Source organism: Vanellus vanellus (genome assembly GCF_965231255.1).
Source record: "Vanellus vanellus genome assembly, chromosome: 9".
NCBI classification, from domain to species: Eukaryota; Metazoa; Chordata; class Aves; order Charadriiformes; family Charadriidae; genus Vanellus; species Vanellus vanellus.
Window position 1 is genome coordinate 21,327,758 of NC_138914.1, and position 19,561 is coordinate 21,347,318.

The following is a 19,561-nucleotide window of genomic DNA, read 5'->3' on the forward strand; positions in this document are numbered from 1 at the left end:
GGGAGAGTTGGGGCTGTTCAGCCTGGAGAAGAGAAGGCTCTGGGGAGATCTTATTGCGGCCTTCCAGAACCTAAAGGGGGCCTCCAGGAGAGCTGGGGAAGGACATTTTACTAGGGCATGTAGCGATAGGATGAGGGGAAATGGCTTTAAACTGGAAGAGGGCAGGTTCAGATTAAACATTAGGAAGAAGTTGCTCACTTTGAGGGTGGTAAGGCACTGGAACAGGTTTCCCAGAGAGGTTGTTGAGGCCCCATCCCTGGAGGTGTTCAAGGCCAGGCTGGATGTGGCCTTGGGCAACCTGGTCTGGTGGGAGGTGTCCCTGCCTATGGCAGGGGGGTTGGAACTCGATGATCTTCAAAGTCCTTTCCAACCTAAACCATTCTATGATTCTACTGCTAGTCTGTGTCATTTCCCATAGCCACTTCAAATAAAGCATTGAATTTTTAACTTTGTGAAGCACAGCAGTGATAAATGATTTGCAAGGTATGTAGATTTGGAAAAAGGAAGAATAAAGAAAACGTCTAGAGAAGAGTCAGAAATGTGTTTGGTTATAATGTCTGAATGTTTTGACATGAGCTATCATGTAATCAAGTATGCAAATGCAAGTATTCTTTAAGTTTATTTAATTTATTTTGAATCCCAATAGCAAATATACACTACATAGATATATAAAATATCCATTTTATACAGTACTGTCAATATTGAGAATTCTATGTGCTGACCTACATAAGAAGTCAGGGCAGTTGAGTTCCAGCTATCTGCTTGCATACAGCAATTTTAAGGTACTTACATTAATGAGGGATTCTTAACCCGTGTGATGTCAAAATACAAAAGAGGAAAAAATTAAATGAAAAACATGATTACAATTCTATAGATAAAAAAATGTTTGTGCTGGCCTAAAGGGAGTTTAATAATCATTCCTATTAAGCTCGAAGCATATGATAAACCTTGAATCCTACTTTTTAATGTTCAGAGTGCATCAAATTTTATTGATGGCAAAACATTGAAGGGCATTTCCCTCTTAAAGTTGCAAGAAAAAAATACCAAAAAGTTTTAATGTTTTTTTTGTGTTAGTTCTTGATATGATATTCTCCCGTATCTTATTTAGTAGATTATAAAAATATGTTCTAATTTAGAGACAAAAAAGCTCACAATACCATACCTTTTTACTGCATCTTTGCAGATTATCGAAAATAGCACAAAAAGTTGTTCTTGAAGTCTGACAATTGGGGGGTTTTTTGCAACTTTTCTTACAACTTTTTTTGGCAGAGGAAAAGGGTCCTTACTGTGGAAAAAGTCCCTTCCACTTGATTTTTAGAATTTATTTGAAAGAAAGAATATGTCAAATCTATGTGATTTAAGTAAAGAATTTAACATCTATAATAGGAAACATAAAATACAGTTTCCAGTTCCACTTTCAAGAGTCCTTCTGTAAGATATAAAGGCTTTTTTTTATTATTCAAATATAGGTTGAACATTGTCAAATAATGCAATGGATTGTATTAACATATTGTTTCTAATTAATTCTCTCTGAAATAGCAAATACTTTGTAAACTGGTTAAATAGTGTAAAATTAGCATTTTTCTGCAAATTTCAAGTATTGTAGAACTGATTTGGACAGCTTGCTTTTTGAAATGACCAACTTGGTATCACTTGAGGAAATTCCCAAGTTGCACACTGTTTCTGGCTAAAATGCAACGGAAGGTTGAAGGCTGAACCTCCCAGTACTTTACAGGATTATTGAAGAGGCTTATGCCGCTGTATAACGCTTTCTTCTTTCTTCTTCCTGTGGGACAGAAATCATTCACTCCCAGTTTTGCAATATGATTAGAATGAAGGAAGACTACCTGTAGCAATAAGAAACAGTAAAATATAATAGTTAGTATGTAAATGGGAAAAATATCTAAACATCCGTTGGCATGTAGATAACTGAGTTTTGCTGTAAGATAAGTTGGATGCAGACAGGAATAGTAACAGGAATTAAAAATTTGTGGCAAACCTTAAAAAATTGTCTCCCTCCTACCACAGTCTCACAAAAAAAGTTATGTGTTATTTTATCAGTGTGTTGTCAGAATAATTGGACTCTATTCTTATGGAACATTCTTCTAAAACGCAATTTTATGTTCTCTTATAGTAAGAACCATAATGATGCAGTATTATATTCTCCCATAATGCAAATTTTCAGTAATTTAATAAATTGTAAAAAGTAGTCTCTAGAAAAGTTGGTATGGTTATAGGAACAGATCAGTCTAATGCTTATGTAGCTTAAATTAGTAAAAAAAATAAAGGGCTTGTGATAGAGTTTAGAATTATTGTGTAAAATAATGTGTATTGACAAAAGAATTATTTTGTTTGTATATCTAATTTTACATTACATTGTAAGTTGACGTTTGTTTGTTTTTTAAATATATATATATCAAAAGATTTTCCTTTAATTGGAAATTAAATGAGAAGTGGAAAGAATTGAAATTCAGAGCTAAAAGCTTTTACCAAATAGCTTATCACGTGCTCTGTCAACTATGCATTTCTTCATGTTTCCCCAAGCTTTGTTCTGCTCTGTATCCTAGGTATATGTCATCTTATAAGACATATATGATTTTAATTGCTATTCTGGAATTCAGGAAATAAATGTGCTTTGAAAGCATTTTATTGCAGAATTTATCTACTTCTAAATACAAATTTTAAAATCTTATTTTAGCTTCATAAATAATTTACTTTGTATTTAAGACTTTTCAGTGTGGGAATGAAGAAACTTCCACTCTGACTTGCTAATATGGAAACTATGATAAACCTGGTACAAACTTTCTGGAAACATTTTCTGGGTGTAGCATGTTGTTTTCCTTTCTTTTCTAGGAAGTGTTCCTGCTGTTTGATCTTGTTTATTTCTTTAAGTACACATATGATTTCAGGTTTTCCTGGTATGAGAGTCATGTCAAAACATATGTGACGGTTTTTTAATTATGTCCTAATCAGTATGGCAGCGTGAAAGTCAGACAACTCATAACTACCAGAGTTTTCTATTAAGTTTAATATATGACCTGCAGATATTTCAGTTCGGGTAATCCAGGAGGAACTTTCTTGAGCTTATTTTTTTCAAGGTGGATTTCACGTATACTTGGTATGTTGGCAAAACTTCCATTTTCCACATCTTTGATTTTGTTATTCCCAAGGCCTAGTCTAGAAATAGTACAAGGAATATTTAATTAGAGATTAATTGAGGTTCACAACAGCATTGAAGAGCATAATTTTTTTTTTTAAGATTGCAGTACACAGGAGTAGACATAGGGGAAAAAAGAACTGGGGAAAGATAATTAAATCTTACCTCTGGTAGGAGAAAAAACCCACCATTGATCTAACAAATATTTTTTCTTAATTTGATCTCCACTTAAAGGACAGCAGCTAGCCTGATGTGAGCAATTGTCCCATTTTGTGTGCAGTTTTTCTACTTTTAGTGGCAAGAGTTAAAATTATAAACATAACCAATATGCTTGTAAAATAAATCATGCTGTTCTATCAAGTAGTATAGCCTCTAAGTAAACTCACAGCAATAAAAAAAGTGTTGTTCTAATAAAGAGCCAAAGAGCAGTAAGTCTTATAAGGAAACAGGTGTGTATATATATAGCTTAGTCAAAAACTTTTATGTTTTAAAAATAAGCAGGACTAGCTTCTTTCCTACTTCCCCATTTTCCTTACTTTAGGCCTTAGTTAGATTTTTTTTTTTTTTTTTTTTTTTTTTGCCATAAGACTTCAGCCTGCGTTGCTAGGAAGGTGATTCAGAAGGTGGAAGCACAGGCTGATTTGGAGTTACTCTTTCCATGCATCCTGCACTCCCGGCTTTCTCTTTTCTTTCTTCATTTCTTCAGAAAATGCAGTTGGTATCTAAATGCAGTTCAGTAAATCATCTTTGATAGTAGTTTCTATTACCAAATCCAAAATTCAGTGCTGCTCAGCCATATTTTCAAAGTACTTTACTGAGCTTTACAGAAAGAACTTCCTTCTTTTGGCTTACATCCGCGGTACACTCCTCATAAACATGAGTTTCTTCTTTTTCTGAAACCCCATCACATTTGGAAACAGTTACCAAGTTGTTTCTTTTACCAGCTCCTGTATTGCTCTCAGGCTAGTTTTCAGGAGGTGAATTGCTCTTGTAATTTACCAGTTTTCCCATGTGTTTGTATAAACAAGTCTCAATTTTCCCTTTTCATGTCATCCTTCTATATTTTTTTTGGGGTGTGTATGGAGTGTCTCCTACCAGTGCACTTAGGCCTCCTCTGGAATCACAAAGCTATTGTGACTCTTAATTCCTATAAATTTAATTGCAAGGAAGGCATTCTGTTCCTAAAACAAACATCCGTTAGTGTTGCTGTATACCTCAGTTTTGGGGGATGATTTGTGAGATAAGTGACCAAGGAGTTATAATTCCTGACAGGGAACAAGGTAGAAAAATACTGAATGCTGTTGATAAATAATGTGACCACAAATGCTCACATATTCCGAATATGAGAAATACATGCAATGCTTAGTTGAAGCATATTGCTGCTAGCACATTAAGAGATATATAATAGCCACACTATATTACACAACACCCATGTGCCATGTGGTAAGAATTTGATGATTACATTTTGTAATCAGAAGCTGTTCTTGACGTACACTTCAGTTGTGAACTGTAGGCAAGACAGGTAGTAACAAGGCTAATGTTTGGGGTTGTGGGGTTTTTTTGGTTGTTTGGTTTTGGTTTTTTAAGTTTGGTCTTATTTACAGCAGTTCTTACTAAAACACTTAAAATTTTTAATTCTTTTTTCTCCCATTAAGAAGAGAAGTATCAAATAAGAGATCCTGCCAGGTCTGACCTCTTGTCAAATAAAAGCATTCTGTGTAGGAATTTTACCTTTGAAGATCTTTGTAACGGTTAAAATCTTCAAGTTCGATTGTTGTGATCTTATTGTCATCTAAATGAAGTTCTAGTAGACTGGAGGGCAATTCTGATGAAAAACAAATGCACAGAGTGAGAAAAATAAGCCAACTTATTTTTGTTGGAATATGTATTATGTTCCAACCACCTTCTTTCCTTTGTGTTTAGGATTGGGTGAAGAATCTCGGGGGGAGTTGGCAAGAGCGTCTGCATCAAAGAAGTGGTTATTAGATACAAGTATGTTACTTTAAAAAACAAATCATCAACATCATTTGGTTTAAAATAGTAACTTTAAAAAAAAAAAGAGATGTGGAAGTGCATATGCTAATGTTAAGATTTCAGAGTTCCAAAATTTGGTATACTTTTGCTAGCTTTCTTTATAACGGTTTTCATGTAGTTTTGGTTAACCTGTCAAAGATGTAAATTGTATGTTATGTGCAATTATCTAACAGTTGGTAGTCAAAATCCTACTCCTGTGGAACCTGTGACAGTTTTTTGTAGATATGGATTTTCTTCCAAGTGATGTAACAATTGCTCTGTTGTAGCTCCTAACATGTGATCTGGGAGGAAAGCTTCCAGAAGTCTCTAAGCAAAATGAGATATTTGTTATGTTCTTTCCTGTGCTGGTACTCGAGTGTGGTACCAAACAGTCCCAAATCAGAACTGTCAGCGAACGGACCAGGAGGCGGATAATCTTTTTTACAATGCCTTTTTAGTGAGGGCAGAGAAAGATAACCACAAGTTTGAATTTCTATTTGCTGGTCTTATATTCAGTTTTACTAGCATCTGTCTAGATGGCACCCTGACACCAAGCAAGACAAACCACATATTTCTGTTACTAATATGGCTTATGAGAGCACTGCTCCCATTGCTATTTGTTGTAGCATTACAATACTGAAGAAAAGGGCTATGTTTTACAGTTGGACTTTATGCCAGTTGACGTGCTTTGGTGTTTGTTTGTTTGAGCTCTTTTCCAGTTTACAATTCTGTCAGGTGCTGCTTGTGCCTGAGTTGCAGTATTAAAAGGGAAGGCTACCCATCTGCCCATTTTAGATTTTAAGTGCATTTTGTAAGTTACATTTTTTTCAATCTTTTTGTGTCATTATAACATTTGCAGATAGAAGAATCTACAAACTGAGTTTCCATTTGTGTAGAATGTGCTCATCATGAAATCCCGTTTGTTTATGATTGGTTTATGTGTTTGACATCACATATTGGACCTCATGCTCTGTTTCCTTATAGGAGATTTCTCTATAAGAAAGACAGAATCTGAATAATTTGATGTATGGGGTTTTGTGTTAAGTGGTGGGACACTGTATTATGATGACAATAGAAGAATGTCCTTTTTTTGTGTGTGTTGAGGAGCGTTACCATAGGCAACCAGATAGTTTCTGATATTAAATTTACCTTAACAATTGGGGTGAGTTGGTTTTGTTTGTTGTTGGGGGTTTTTTTAGTGTTCTCTTCTACAGGGATGCTTTTGCATATATATCTGTCTACAAGAAGAGATAAAATTTAGTAAGAAACAAGTTCTTTATGTGAATGATCCAGAAATAAATATCTTGGGGGCCAACATTTAGTTTCCCTGTAAGTTAGCGAATGATAAAACATGGTATTCTGTTTTGTTTCCTCCCTTTTTCTATTAGCTAGTAGTTTTGAGCAGTTGAAAATAGTGATAATTTGGTTAAACACTATGGTGACCTACAGAAAATGCAGGTAGAGTGTTGTACTGAGTTCCTTCGTGCTACTATTTTGTGTGTGGAGGTCAGTGATTTACAAAGGTAGTGTTTTAATTTCTTACTACCTCCACATCACAAGTCAATTGTTTTATAAAGGAGTGATTTAATTTTGTAGTATGTTATGTTGAATTTAATCAAAATGTTAATATTAAATTTCACTTAGCAAAGCCCTACCAAAGGATGTATAAAATGCTGTATTGGGTTTTTCATTAAGGTGGTTGTATTGCAGAGTGTATTTGAGCTACAGAGTCGCTTGAAACATTCAAAATTCAAGTTACAAATTTTGGAGTTTCATTTTAAATGCATAAAGGAAGTGGGAATCCTGTATCCCTTATGACCCAAATCAAATATCAGGGGGCTTATCCTTTCTTTGTAAGGTTTTCTGAGAGGCTGATGTGAAAAATGTGAAGTGACATCTTATTTTCATTTTCTTCACGTTGTTTCTCCCGAGAAGAGTCTCCGGATGACTCCGAGAGGAGTGGGCTGCCTGACAGTGCCTCCTGAAGGCGGGAGAAGGGGCTGGAGAGCGAGTGTGCGTGCATGCACATGCACACTTCTGAGATCTAGAATTGGTTACACAGTGCAAAAATAAAAATAAGGCAGGAAGTGGTTTGGTAGTAATGAACTATATGAAACAATTTATGAACATTTTCATAATCATCTAGATGTTAAAGCATTATATTTAGGAGTATACTGGTATAGGTAAAACAGAAAAGGTAAAATGAAGCATACCTTTAGGAATGGAAGTTAATTTCGCTTCTGCAATTCTTATATGATAGATGTTTACTCCTTCAAAAGCCCCTGGCTCTATTCCATCATTGTCAAGGGGATTTGCACTCATTTCTGTCCAAGGGGAAAAAATAAAAGTATTTATGGCATAGGAATTTTGTATGCGTTAGACTAAGTTATAAACAGCTGGATTCATTTCATTTATGACTTCTGATGCTCTAAGCATTACTTTCTGTTTAGCTTTGATTACCTGTTCTGAGGGGTGGAAGTCACAGCTTTCAGTGAATAAAGGCTGGCTAACTTGACTTGCACGGTTACCAGAAATTGACCTATGTAGCAACTTCACATAGAAATTAACTTGTGAAAGAGAGCTTTCACAGCACGGATATCTCTTTAAGAGAAATGTTGGAATGAAAATGATATATAGTATGTTACATTTTTTATAAAGGCGTTATCTTTTCTATTTAAGTGGACTTACCTAAAACATGTAGAGACTTCATTCCTTTAAATACGTCCTTGTGGATTTTCTTAACCTTATTAGCATGAATTCTGAGCTCTGCTAAAGTTTTTGGTAGATTTGTTGGAATCTCAGTTAGCTGGTTATGGGACAAATAGAGTCGTCGTAGCTTCTTTGTTGGTTGAAAGGCTTTTGGATGGATCTTGGATATTTTATTGTTGTTCAAAGCCAGTGCCTATGAGATATGGGAAGAGCAATACAAAGAAAATTTCTTTGTACGGGAATGTTTTGATTATGAATTTTAAGTCAGTAATTTGATATATAATTTCAAAATTAAGTATTTTAAATGTTTTATTTTTCCATCATGCCAAACTTTAGCACTTTGTATATACGTCGGACATTTCAATTGTGAAAAACAAAAAAGAACCTGGAAGCTGAAGCATCAGTTACAAGGTAGAGAAACACTAGTCAGAGTTGACAAACTGCCAACAAATGAGAAGAATTGGCAAAATAGTATGTTTGCCTTCATATATTTTATGGGATTGTATGGGGGTTATACTCTTTTGTTGTTGTTGTTCCTTAAAGCATACAAATTCTGAAAACTCAGAATTTCATCTTTTATTTCAGCATAATGCTGTAAAATAAAAGTCAGTTTTTAAATCTGAATTTCTTAAAAGTTAATGTCTGTATATGACTGATATACACACATGAATTTATATCTTACTTGCCATACTCTTTCAACCTCTGTGCATTTAAGTCTTTCTTCTGTACTGTACACTAGGCCTCTTTTGGGACAGATTTTTGTTCTCATTTGCTATGTGTTATTCAAGAACTTGTAATGAGCTACTACAGACAAAAAATTTGAGTTATCTGAAATTATTTTGCATGCCAAATCAAATCTGCTTTTCTGTATCTAGACTATTCATTTTTGTCCCTTTTTTACTTCTTTGAGCTTTGGTTAGTCATCAAAGATGCCTTTAGTAAGTCGTCTGCTCACTGGAATTGTGGGAGAAAAAGCAGAGAAAAACAGAATTAATCTCCCCCCCCCCCCCCCCCCCCCCCCCCCCAAAAAAAAAAAGCTTAAGGGGTAGCTTAAGGAACTAAACAGGATAAACAGGAAATGCTCCTTCCTAATCCAAGTTGCCATCTGTGTCTTTGCTAAGTAGACTAGTACTCAGACAGGCTATATAAAGTAAACTTTGCTTTTGTTAAAATTTTGTTAGGCCTTCCCACAAATTAACTGGTGGAAACATTAAGACAGCTCAGAGTTTTCAGCTATCACATAATCAAGTAGTGAGTCTAATATGTAATGTGGTGATTGCTGATGTATTGCAGTAACTTTCTCAGTCACTGGAGGTTAGTTTCTATAGGATCTTTTATACTGAATATAAACCACAGTTAGCCTGTTTATCCCTGACTTGCTGATAAGACCATTCTGTACCCAGACACGAGACATTTGAGGGGAATTGGAAACACTTTGTTGCAAACAGTGAATTTATATGGTTCCTATTTTTCCTGTCCTAGCTTAACCCATAATAATTAACAAGCTCATTCATAAGCACGTAGATCCAGTAAATTTTCATTTCTTCCTCAGAAACCTAATACCACCGAAAGTGATTTGTTTTATGTTAGTTTAATGTGTGTTTCATGTCTTTCTAATGTGGAATAGAATGTCTTTAATTTGCTATAACTTGTGGAATGGATTTGTCATTTTTGCAATGAAAGCTTTTAAATTTTCAATATTAATTGGTACTGGACCTAGAGTGACATCTTACGGAAGTAAGTATTCCAAAACTGATTTAATCTACCCTTCCAGGCATCTGAGACTCTCTTATTTTCTTTCATTATAAAAAGGGATTATTGTGTACTGTAAATATCTAGATTTATCAGGTGGCAGTGATACTTATTTTAAAGCCTTGTCTCTACATGCGTACTTAAGCGTGTTAAAATAGTAGCAAAGCACCTGACTTTTTCAGTAATTCAGTGTTGGTGTGTTGGTCTGTTTTCTGTTCAGGTCAGTTGGATTTGTAACACTAGTTTCAGTGGTGTATGTGTTAGTTGTACGCTGTGTGCTTTTGAAAATACCCTCAGAAAATATCATTCTAATTCTCCTGTGAGCTTAAGTTATTTCTGCTATTTTACAGCTAAGCAGATAAAAACGTGCCCTTGTCTCGCAGCCTTTAACATGTAGGGAATGTTTCTGTGCATGCTAAGGACTGAATACATCTTGATCTTTTTGGCAAGATACAAATGGTACGTTTTCCGAATGTTGTAGAAAGCAGCGTGGTTCTTACAGCTCAAAGAAATTTGCTTCTTACTATGTGGGAGCAGTCAAATATGTAGGTGTCGGACTGTATTTGTATGGATGCTATTGGAGAAGAAAAACAGCATTTGTATTTTAAAAGTATCAAAATATTTGATTGCTAAACTTGAAAAATAGTGAGCTTACATAAAGTGATGTGAGTCCTTGGAGATCATTTTCCTTGACCTCTTTAATTTTGTTGTTTTGAAGATCAATCATACGAGTATCTGGTGGAATGTTGCGAGGTATTGATGTCAAACCTATTTAAGTATGTGAGATAAACAGAAGCATTATATGCCTGTATACAAGTCCAAAGAAATGAACTGCTAAACAGCAAAACACAGTAAGATTGTTGATGATTACGATGGGAAACAAAATACGAACAGCCATAAAGCAAAGGATAGGGAATTTTCGATAATGAGAGGAACTGATTATGTAAGAATGCATGATAAAAATGTGTGGATCATTTCAGGAGGAACTGCTTCTGCCCCTGACCATGAAAAGCTTGAATGGGGTGCTGCTTGCAGATTCCTCGCATCTGTGAAACAAGCGGCCTCAGAGCACCCCTTGTTCTACAGGGAAAACTGCTGAAGTCCCTGGAGAAAGCATCCCTCAGAGGGCCTGGGGCTGTGGCTCTGCGGCGAGGAACGGGGCCGTTGCAGTGGCTTTAAGGGATTTCTGCTCGGTGCTGGAATGCACCTTTCTACCTCTGCATTGCCCTTTCTATCATACTGGCAGGGTTGCTTATATAGCCACACCGTTAACACCAGGGCTGAGAAATATACTCTTTGTAAAAGTGGATAAAAGATGGCCTTCCAGCTGCTAGTACTTCATTATCAGTTGTATAAATTCCCCAATCCTGTTAATTGTTCAGTTACAAAAACAATTCATGCCATCTGAGATCCTAAATCAACAGAAGAGACTAGCAAGAGATAGTAACTTTCTTTTCAGTGGGAATGCTGATACATCAAATGCTAAATGCTGGTACAGTTTATTAACAATTATTCCATAATCAATAGGTTACAGTTATTAAAGGTGAAGTATACAAATAGGTTGGGGGGTTTTGTGTGTGAACTTAAATAAAGGGGTTTGCAATTTGTAAACCAGATGCAATACCAGAGTTTATTGCTGTCAGCAAAAATTTATTCTGATTGCTTAATAATGACACATTTTAAAAAACCCAGTAGTTTATGTATTGACTCAATGTTTCTAAGGCATGAGGCGCCTAGGACTAAGTTCAGGATGGCGGCAGAGCTGTGATGAGAATGAATGTCTTTGTCATCGTGCTAGTGGCAGGAGCATAGTCCTTTGATTACCTTGAATCATAGGGAAACTTCAATGAACACTAATTCAAGTTGGCACTATTAATAATGAATTCATATTTAGGGATTAGTTCGTTTCTGCAACAGTGACAGTAGCAGATTTGCCTTTAAATGTTACCAGTGATGAGCACTTTACTGCAAGTTAAGCTGAGCAGTTGGTATCCCACTTATGCTCTTGTGTTAAAGCAGTTGGTATCCTACTTATGCTCTTGTGCTAAACTTTGTTGTGGTTTATTTACGGCCTTTTTCCATAGTTAGGTTTTCTTGTCATTTGACCTGTTGCTTTGTAGTTGTGAATGAAGTACTTCTTTAGCCATAGTCATTTTTGAGAGAGGGGACTAATAGCTTGTCTAATGCAAACAGAAGATACAGCAAACTTACGTGCTCCTCTGTTTGGATAGAACTTAATGGAAGTAAACAAAACAGGAGTAAATGTAATCTAAAATGTAAGTATAAGCGTTTTCACGTTCTGTGATTGTTCCCTTAGTGGATAAAAAGCTATGCAGATTATATGTACTTATTAACCTAAATATGTATTTAGTTAAATAGTTTTACAGTTATTTGTTATGTATTCTAAATGCCTTTCCATTCTATGTTATTATCGGTAGAAGTCATGGCAAATGGAAGATGGCTATAGCAGTTGCTGGACACAAATTAGATATGGTTTGCAAACCTAACTGAAAAAATGTAAGCTCCTTTTGAAGATGACTTGTAAAGGAATATGTGGATGTATGCAACTTACAGAGCTGTAGAATTAATCTTTTAAAAGGCAGATCCTCCAAAGGAGAGGCCAGTGGAGAACAGACACACAATTCATTCTTACCTAGGTCAGAGCAATGGACAACTCTCACATAGCACTGGCATCCAAAGGGGCATATTGGGAATAGATCAAAAGGAATTAGTGGCATAATTGGTTCAGTGGTTGGGAATAGAGAATTGTCATCATCGTCGTCATCATCATCTTCTTCCATGTCTTGCAGCATCATGTTCTTTAGTGTAAAATATGAAGGGCCAATGAGAGGTTTGGCAGAGCACAAAGCCAAGAAGAGAAGGAGCGTGTATTCTTTCATATCTTCTTAATCTGGATAGCCAATCTTGAAGAGGAAAGTAAACAAACAAAAAACCCAAACACCAGAATCAGTGAATGTGAAACAGCAAATAAAGGTATTGAATCTTTACCTTGCTCTGCTGCAGTTTGTGGTCCTGAAACATGGTCTGTTGTCAATATTAAGGTTTGATTAGTATATGAAGGATGAAGAATATTAAAAACCTTCTTTAAAATATAATATTTATAATCTTATTGTAAAATTTTATGTTAAAACATTAATCAGAAAACAATGTCATATCTAAGTTTTTTAGTTAAGTTTAAAAAAATAGCATCCTATCTTCAGGCTTTGAAGTGTAATTTTTGTAGTAAATTTTACCAGAACTTGGAATTGGATTTATTTCATTACAAAGGAATGAAAATATGTTTTTAATGGGATACATAGGCATATGTGCATTCTTTGTATCTAGAAAATTGAAAAATACTTGATTAACAATACATAAAACGCACGCATCAGGATACTCCCTAAACACATGTTATTCTACTCCCTAAACATTTCTAATTACACACGTCTTATTCTAATCTGGAAAAACAGTTTTCAGTTCTGCCAACAGCTTTTCCTAAATTCTAGTCATTCGTATATTACTGCTATTGATAGAAGTTCACCTCTGTATTTTAATGCAAGCACATTTGTATATGACTTTTATTTGATGAGTGTTCTTTTCTCTGACAATGGCTTGCAGGTTATGAATCTGTGTCATTTGAAATGAGTAACTTAAATTATATTCAGCGAAAAGCTGGAAACCATACTTCTGTGTGTGTATTTTTTCAGTAAACATTTTTTTCAACCTAGATTTTTTGTCATAGGGCCTGTACATTGTAGCTAGGCAGCCAGCTGAAAGGAGCTCAAAATGCGCCATGCTTGAATTCAATGCCATGAAACCCATCAGCTTTCTAGATTACCCGTAACTTGAAAGTATCTTTCTTGTGTAATCGAAGGTCCTTCAGTCTGGAAGACAGAAAGATGGATCAGTTAGGGGACCTTCCAAGCAGAAAACCCCATGCGTGATAGCTACAATTACATTTTCCTGATGTTATTGAGAAGAATACACAAGTTACAAAGGACTTAAAAAGTAGATTTGTCTTCAGAAAAATATGACAGACTGTCTCATTATAGTGTTCATTTAATTTCATTCAGCTTCTCTGAGTTCACGTTTTACCAGATTTCTTTTAGCCACACCTGACTGGGAAAACCAGTCCAGTCCTACAGTATAGTGTGTTACTTGAGTAATAACGATCCATAGGTCAAAACACTTGGATATTTTCTACATACTCTGCTTTTATTCTAAAGATAATTTTATTGACCAAATAGCTCTGTAAAACTAGACACAAGGGGAAACAGAGATAGTAAGAATTGCCATGGACTGTTTTGCAACTCTCTGAGAAAAGACTGTAAATTCAGCCCTCAGCTCTACATTGTTCCCCTCTGAAGCCTGATTTGGGATGTCGTTTGGATCCTACAGCATACTGTGCAGCCCAAGAGGGGCTGTTGTAAATTTTATTATGCATATCCTGTTTATAAAAATGTTTCTATTTAGACTGTCATAGACCTCTTTAGGGAAATACTAAACGGATGGTAAGTCTTGTTTGATCACCTAATTAAATGCTTGCTGATCTGTTTATAGCTGAAAAATGTCTTTATGTAGGCATTTTGTCATTGGTCCTCAATCACAGGAAAAGGAGTGCACTGGTTTGTACAAGGGTGTTGACTTGCTTTATTCAAAATTCTGAGCTTTTGTTTGTATTTCTTTTTTCTATACAAGGTCATGTTGATGTTTCTTGTATATGGTTCTTAACAGCATTACAATGCTATGGATTGCATACATTGCTACTGCTGTAATTTATACATTTCAGGGTGCATAAAAAGATAAAAGCTAACAGTATTTAGATTACATAAAACTCAGCTTTTTGAAAAGAATGCAGTGACCCCTTCTCCCCAACTATGTGTCTGAAAACAGAAGCACGTTATACTTTGTCTTGCAGGTATGCAGCATATAGCAGTAGGTTTAATATGTATTGTAACCTTCCAGTTGTGTGTTCATTTGAGTACTGTATCTTTTAACGATTTAGCAATCTCTTACAAGAATCTTCACATATATTTTTCCCATATATTTTCCTTTGTGTTCAAAATAATGTTTTTTTCAATGCTCCTAGAAAGCATTTTATAGTTGTACTTGCCGTCCTATACAATGTGTATTCTTGAAAGAGATTTTGAATATAAACAGGGCTGGGAACAAGATGTGGAACCTACATCTGTTTGTTTGGAGAAGGTTGTGGTCGTGTCTGGCTGTACACCTTTGGAATATTTGGCTCTTTCAATCTGGTATTTCAGCTTCAGCTAAACAGTCAAAATATTCAATACTTTAGTCATCCCATTAATTAGGAGATGAGTCTGAAGCCTTTCAGACATCTGAATTCTCCTTATTCTTGGACAAGGGATTTAATGTCTGGGTTTTCACAGATGGACACTCAGAGTGGTCGTCTTCCCCTGGCTGCTTAGGTATTAAGTGACAAAACACTCTGTGCTTTATTCAGTGGTGGTGTACAATTTCTGCATGTAGGATATCAAGCATTGTAGCATGTATCATGTCTTGGGACATCTCGTTCTAAGTCCCTGCTGACTTCTATTTGTGATAGGCACTGGATTTATAGTTTTACTGTACCTAAAGGATAATCTTTCATTTATGTTCCCAAAATGCTCTTCTGGATTTGGTTCTAGGAAGTTGTCTTATGAAACAATTTAAAAATCTGTTTCCACACTTGCACCTTTAGCAAATAGATTGCATATTTCCTTTCAGAAATTAAAAAAAAAAAAAACTGGTTGTGATTTAAAACTTTTCAGTTTGAGGCTGTGATTGGAGTAGTTGCCAATTTGAACTCTTGAAAAACACGTGATGTTGTAGAAAAGTACTGTTGAAATATGTCATTTATGAAATATATTTGTCCTCTGAGTTAAATCTCTTGAAAACAAGACCCTTTACGGAAGGAAGCCTGAGTTGTGATAATTTGTGAAAGAGAGAAAGCCCTTGCTTTGTCTTTGCATTTTGCCATTAGGAAATCCTTAGGGGTGGTAATCAAGTTTGACTCCAGGTTTACATTGGCCTAAGAACTGCCAAAGAATGGATTCTGAAGAACTGGATTTTATGGAGGTTTTGATTCTTTTTTCCTGGCTGGGGTTTTGAGTTTCCCAGTAAGTAGATGTTGATATATCTCTATAGAAATGCTCTGACTCTGCAGCTCATCTCAAAGAACTTATACAACCTTTCTGCATGCTTAAATTTCAAGAGTGAGAGAATTAAAAGGAAACGAAAGCCTAAAATCCACGATCTTGGTGATCTTTCTGGAAATAGTTTAATTATTTTATCATGAGAATTTTATGACATATTTAATTGATTGTTTCAGGACATAAAGTTCACGAGTACAGCTGTACTAATGGCTCACTGCTGCCACTTCAGGCTTGTTCTGCTCCCAGGTACACACTTTCAGTTCTCATACCAGCTCTTCCACTCAGGCTGTTCACTGAGCTGACTGAACTCACTAAACAAGTATAAAAGTAATGAGAGCAAGAAAAAAAACCCCAACACATTCTTTCCGGGTGAACAAACTGAACCAGAGCCAGCACAGAGGAATGGGTGGAACAGCCTGGTTTAGGGGGATGGAACGATAAGCAGAAAGAGGGAAGGGAGAAGAGGTGGGACAGCCATTCTTGACTTATGCAAGCTGTTGGACAGGCTCAGGTGTTCTGTTGAATAATATCCTGAGCAATAGATAGATTTTTACAGACCGGAATGTTGAAGATGAGCTTGAGAAAGCGTGTAGCGAATTCAAGGAGAGCTCATGTACTTCTTCATTACACATTCTTTATAGCAATCCTACTCTCCCTCAGTACAAAAAGCTTCTGAATAACACGTTTTCACTGCAACACTAGCCACCTCAAAGTGAGGTAATTGAATGTGGAGGATACTATTAAGGCTGACTTTCTTTCCTGAAGTATGTAACAATCCTAAAATCACTGTACTAATTGTTTGGGACATGCTTATCCTCACTAATGTGGTGATCTTTACCAAAACTCATGCTGCCAAACAGCATGTGGAAGATACAAACTTTTCATGCTGTTAGTTTAGGGTAATAGTTATCATTTATAACTAGTAAAATGAAGATGATGTCATAGCATGTTAATATGATAAACACCTTTTAAAGATTGTGTGGGAAATTTGCACGTAAGAGGGAAGAAAAACACCCTCTGTGAGGATAGAAGTTATGTTGTTAGTATGGGCTGCATGCATTAAAAAGAAAAAAGAGAAAGAGTAAGTCTGGATTCCTTGGCAGTTGCATGACAATCCTGCAGCATGTGGTCTTTGTTGTCTTACCAGTTATGTCACTAAAGGAGTTAACAGGTAAAGTTTTAAGAATTAAAAAGACTGTAAATTATATTTAGACTGTTACCGGTGTACAGAGGCGAATTTCCTATGGCATTGTTTCTGAAAAGGAAATGTTTAAATGACACAGTGGTGGTCTTTACGGAGGCAAAAAAAAAATCCCTGTGTTCATTAATAACACAAATCATTGCACTGTGCACAGATTTTTTCCAAAGAAAGGCAAGACCATAGCTGCTTTGAAAGCTATATTTAAAAATAGTTCTGGTTCTATTAGTCATTGTCCCATTCCAGAAATAAAAGGAGTTTATGTTTAACGCTTTGTCTACTCTATTGATTTACTTAAATTGCTTAAGAAAAAGAGAAGGAAATTTTTTGGTCAGTAAGATTACTGGAGAACTGATTCTGCCTTGAGAAATAGTCCAATATTGAAGTTATGTAGTATAATAATGAATAGCATGTTTACAAAATAAGTTATGTTTAGAGAGTATTTACTTTTTATGGAAAACTGCTTGACTCTTGTGTGTTACGGACTATGACCTAGGAGCATTTTTAAGTTGTGGCTCATCTACAGTTCACTCTTTCGTGTGTTGTTTTTATTGACTTTCTGATAGCTACTTTAAAAAAAACCCAAACAACTTGAATACCAAATTATAGAAATTCAACACTGAGTTGTAACTGTAAGAACTTCTATAATTGTAGGGTAGATTTTCATAGATTCTAACAACTGAGGAGAAAATTTTATTCTCAGTTGTGAAGTTTTTCTGACAAGCCTTTCTTTAATAGTTAAATAATTCACTGCAGCTTTATTTTTGCTTTGCAGCTCAGATGTAGTAAACACAGAATTATTTCAGCTGCAAAGTGGATTTTCAAGTGTTACATAAAAAAGTGGTACATCTAACTCTGAATTACCTGCCATTATTAATCTGCATATAGTGACTGACAACCTTGCTTAATTCTTTATTGCTACTTAAATAGAATAGGTATTACAAACTGGACATACCTTGCAAGTTTGATAGTTCTTCTGGAAGCACTGTGATAATCCACCTGGGATCTTTATGTCCAGTTATTTCATATTATAAAAAAAAAAAGAGAGAAAAGGGAAGTTAGGCTGAGTTCTGTGGAATGATAAGTAAATATAACGAAAAACTCCACTTCCAAACTTCTTGATCCTCCTGGCACTGTGGGCGATACCAGAGTAAAGTGCTGCTTCAGATTAGCCCATCTTAGTACTGAAGAATGATATTAAGACGACTTGTTACCACTCATATGTTTTTCATCACTGCCTGTATTACAGCCAAAACTTCTGGCTTAACTCTAGACGTCTAGTGGAAGACTTTGTAAAACCTGTAGTTTAATAATAGTTGACATCAGGCCATTGGAAGTACAGTGAGGTCCATTTCAGGTCATTCCTGCTATGGAATCACACTTATTTAGGATTTCATTAGCTGTTATTCTTTTAAAAGTGTGAATTCAATAAAAGTATAAAACCTTAGCCAGTGGCAAAGTAAACTAATAGCCTATAGTGATCAGCATGTTGCCAAACCTGTCTAAGGTTATAAAATTAGGACTTTGTTGCATAGTTATGTATAAATACTACTTGCTTTCAGTAGACAACTGTCTCTCTGGGGAAGATGATTTCAGAACATAAAACACAGATTTGATTTTATTAGTCAATGTAGTTAAATTATTTCTCCTGTATATGAGAAATTAAACCTATCTTTAACATAGAGACAATATTTGCAATATTCTGTGACAAGGATTAAAATGAGCTTAGTCTGAGAATTTGCACTGAGTTATATTGTTTGTACTGACATGCACATCACAATATTTAGAAACTGGGTTATTCTTTTTTTATCTTGAGTAGGCTGCCTTTTTGTGTATACTTCAGAAATGTATTGCAAACTGAGTTTACCTAAAGCAAAAGTTTCAGTGTACCAGTTTGTCTTTAAATTTACAATAATTTTTGTCTATCCAATTCCACGCACATCTGACTTCATCTGTTTCTTTATTAGGTCCTTTCTCTCTTAAGAGTCTGGTCTTGCTGCAGAAAAACAGCCTGGAAACTTTTTTTTTTTAATATACATGTAATGTGCTGTTTGCAAAATGACGGTTTAAATCTCATATTAGTTGTTTTTGTCTACTGTTACTTTCTTAAGGAAGAAAAAGATTCTGTGCCAAAAATTAAAACTTTGGTGCTATCATATCAAACAAGATAAGGCTTGTGTTACCTGCTGCATTGTTTTTGCATGTGTTCCAGTTTCAGTAGCGTAGATGAATGATGAAAAAGATTCTGTCTATCACTTTTCCCAAGGAATAAAATTACAGTTTCAAAAGCAATCACATTCCTACATAAAAATCTGAAGGATGACCTTAAACTTCTTTGAAATCTCAAATTGCACATATCTGCATTCTCTTGTCTGCATTTAGAAATCGAAACTTCCTAAGCAAACACTCCCCTGTGTTTTGAATAGCTTGATTGGATACATTTACTTGAGCAAATTTGTGTTAAATTGCTGTTTAAAAAACCTCCAACACTTCTTGGCTCTTTAATAGAAGAGAGCGGAGTCTGAGAGTTGTGATAGAAATGTACTGTTTTCTTCTTTTTCACTCCTCCTT

At 35.4% G+C, this 19,561-nt stretch overlaps 2 protein-coding genes across 3 annotated transcripts in view; one reads left to right on the forward strand and one right to left on the reverse strand.

The window, feature by feature from the left end:
- CENPP (centromere protein P) overlaps positions 1–19,561 on the forward strand; it is a gene marked incomplete at its 5' end in the record, with an annotated part of 147,597 nt that overhangs the window by 58,903 nt on the left and 69,133 nt on the right. The window lies entirely within an intron of this gene.
- On the reverse strand, positions 623–18,208 carry ASPN (asporin). Its single transcript, XM_082487986.1, has 8 exons — positions 17,946–18,208; positions 12,285–12,555; positions 10,287–10,399; positions 7,859–8,072; positions 7,384–7,494; positions 4,889–4,982; positions 3,039–3,177; positions 623–1,847 (listed from the first exon to the last, which is right to left on the reverse strand). The coding sequence occupies exons 2-8, from the start codon at positions 12,529–12,531 to the stop codon at positions 1,650–1,652; spliced, it is 1,116 nt and encodes a 371-aa protein (XP_082344112.1). The 5' UTR covers positions 12,532–12,555; positions 17,946–18,208; the 3' UTR covers positions 623–1,649.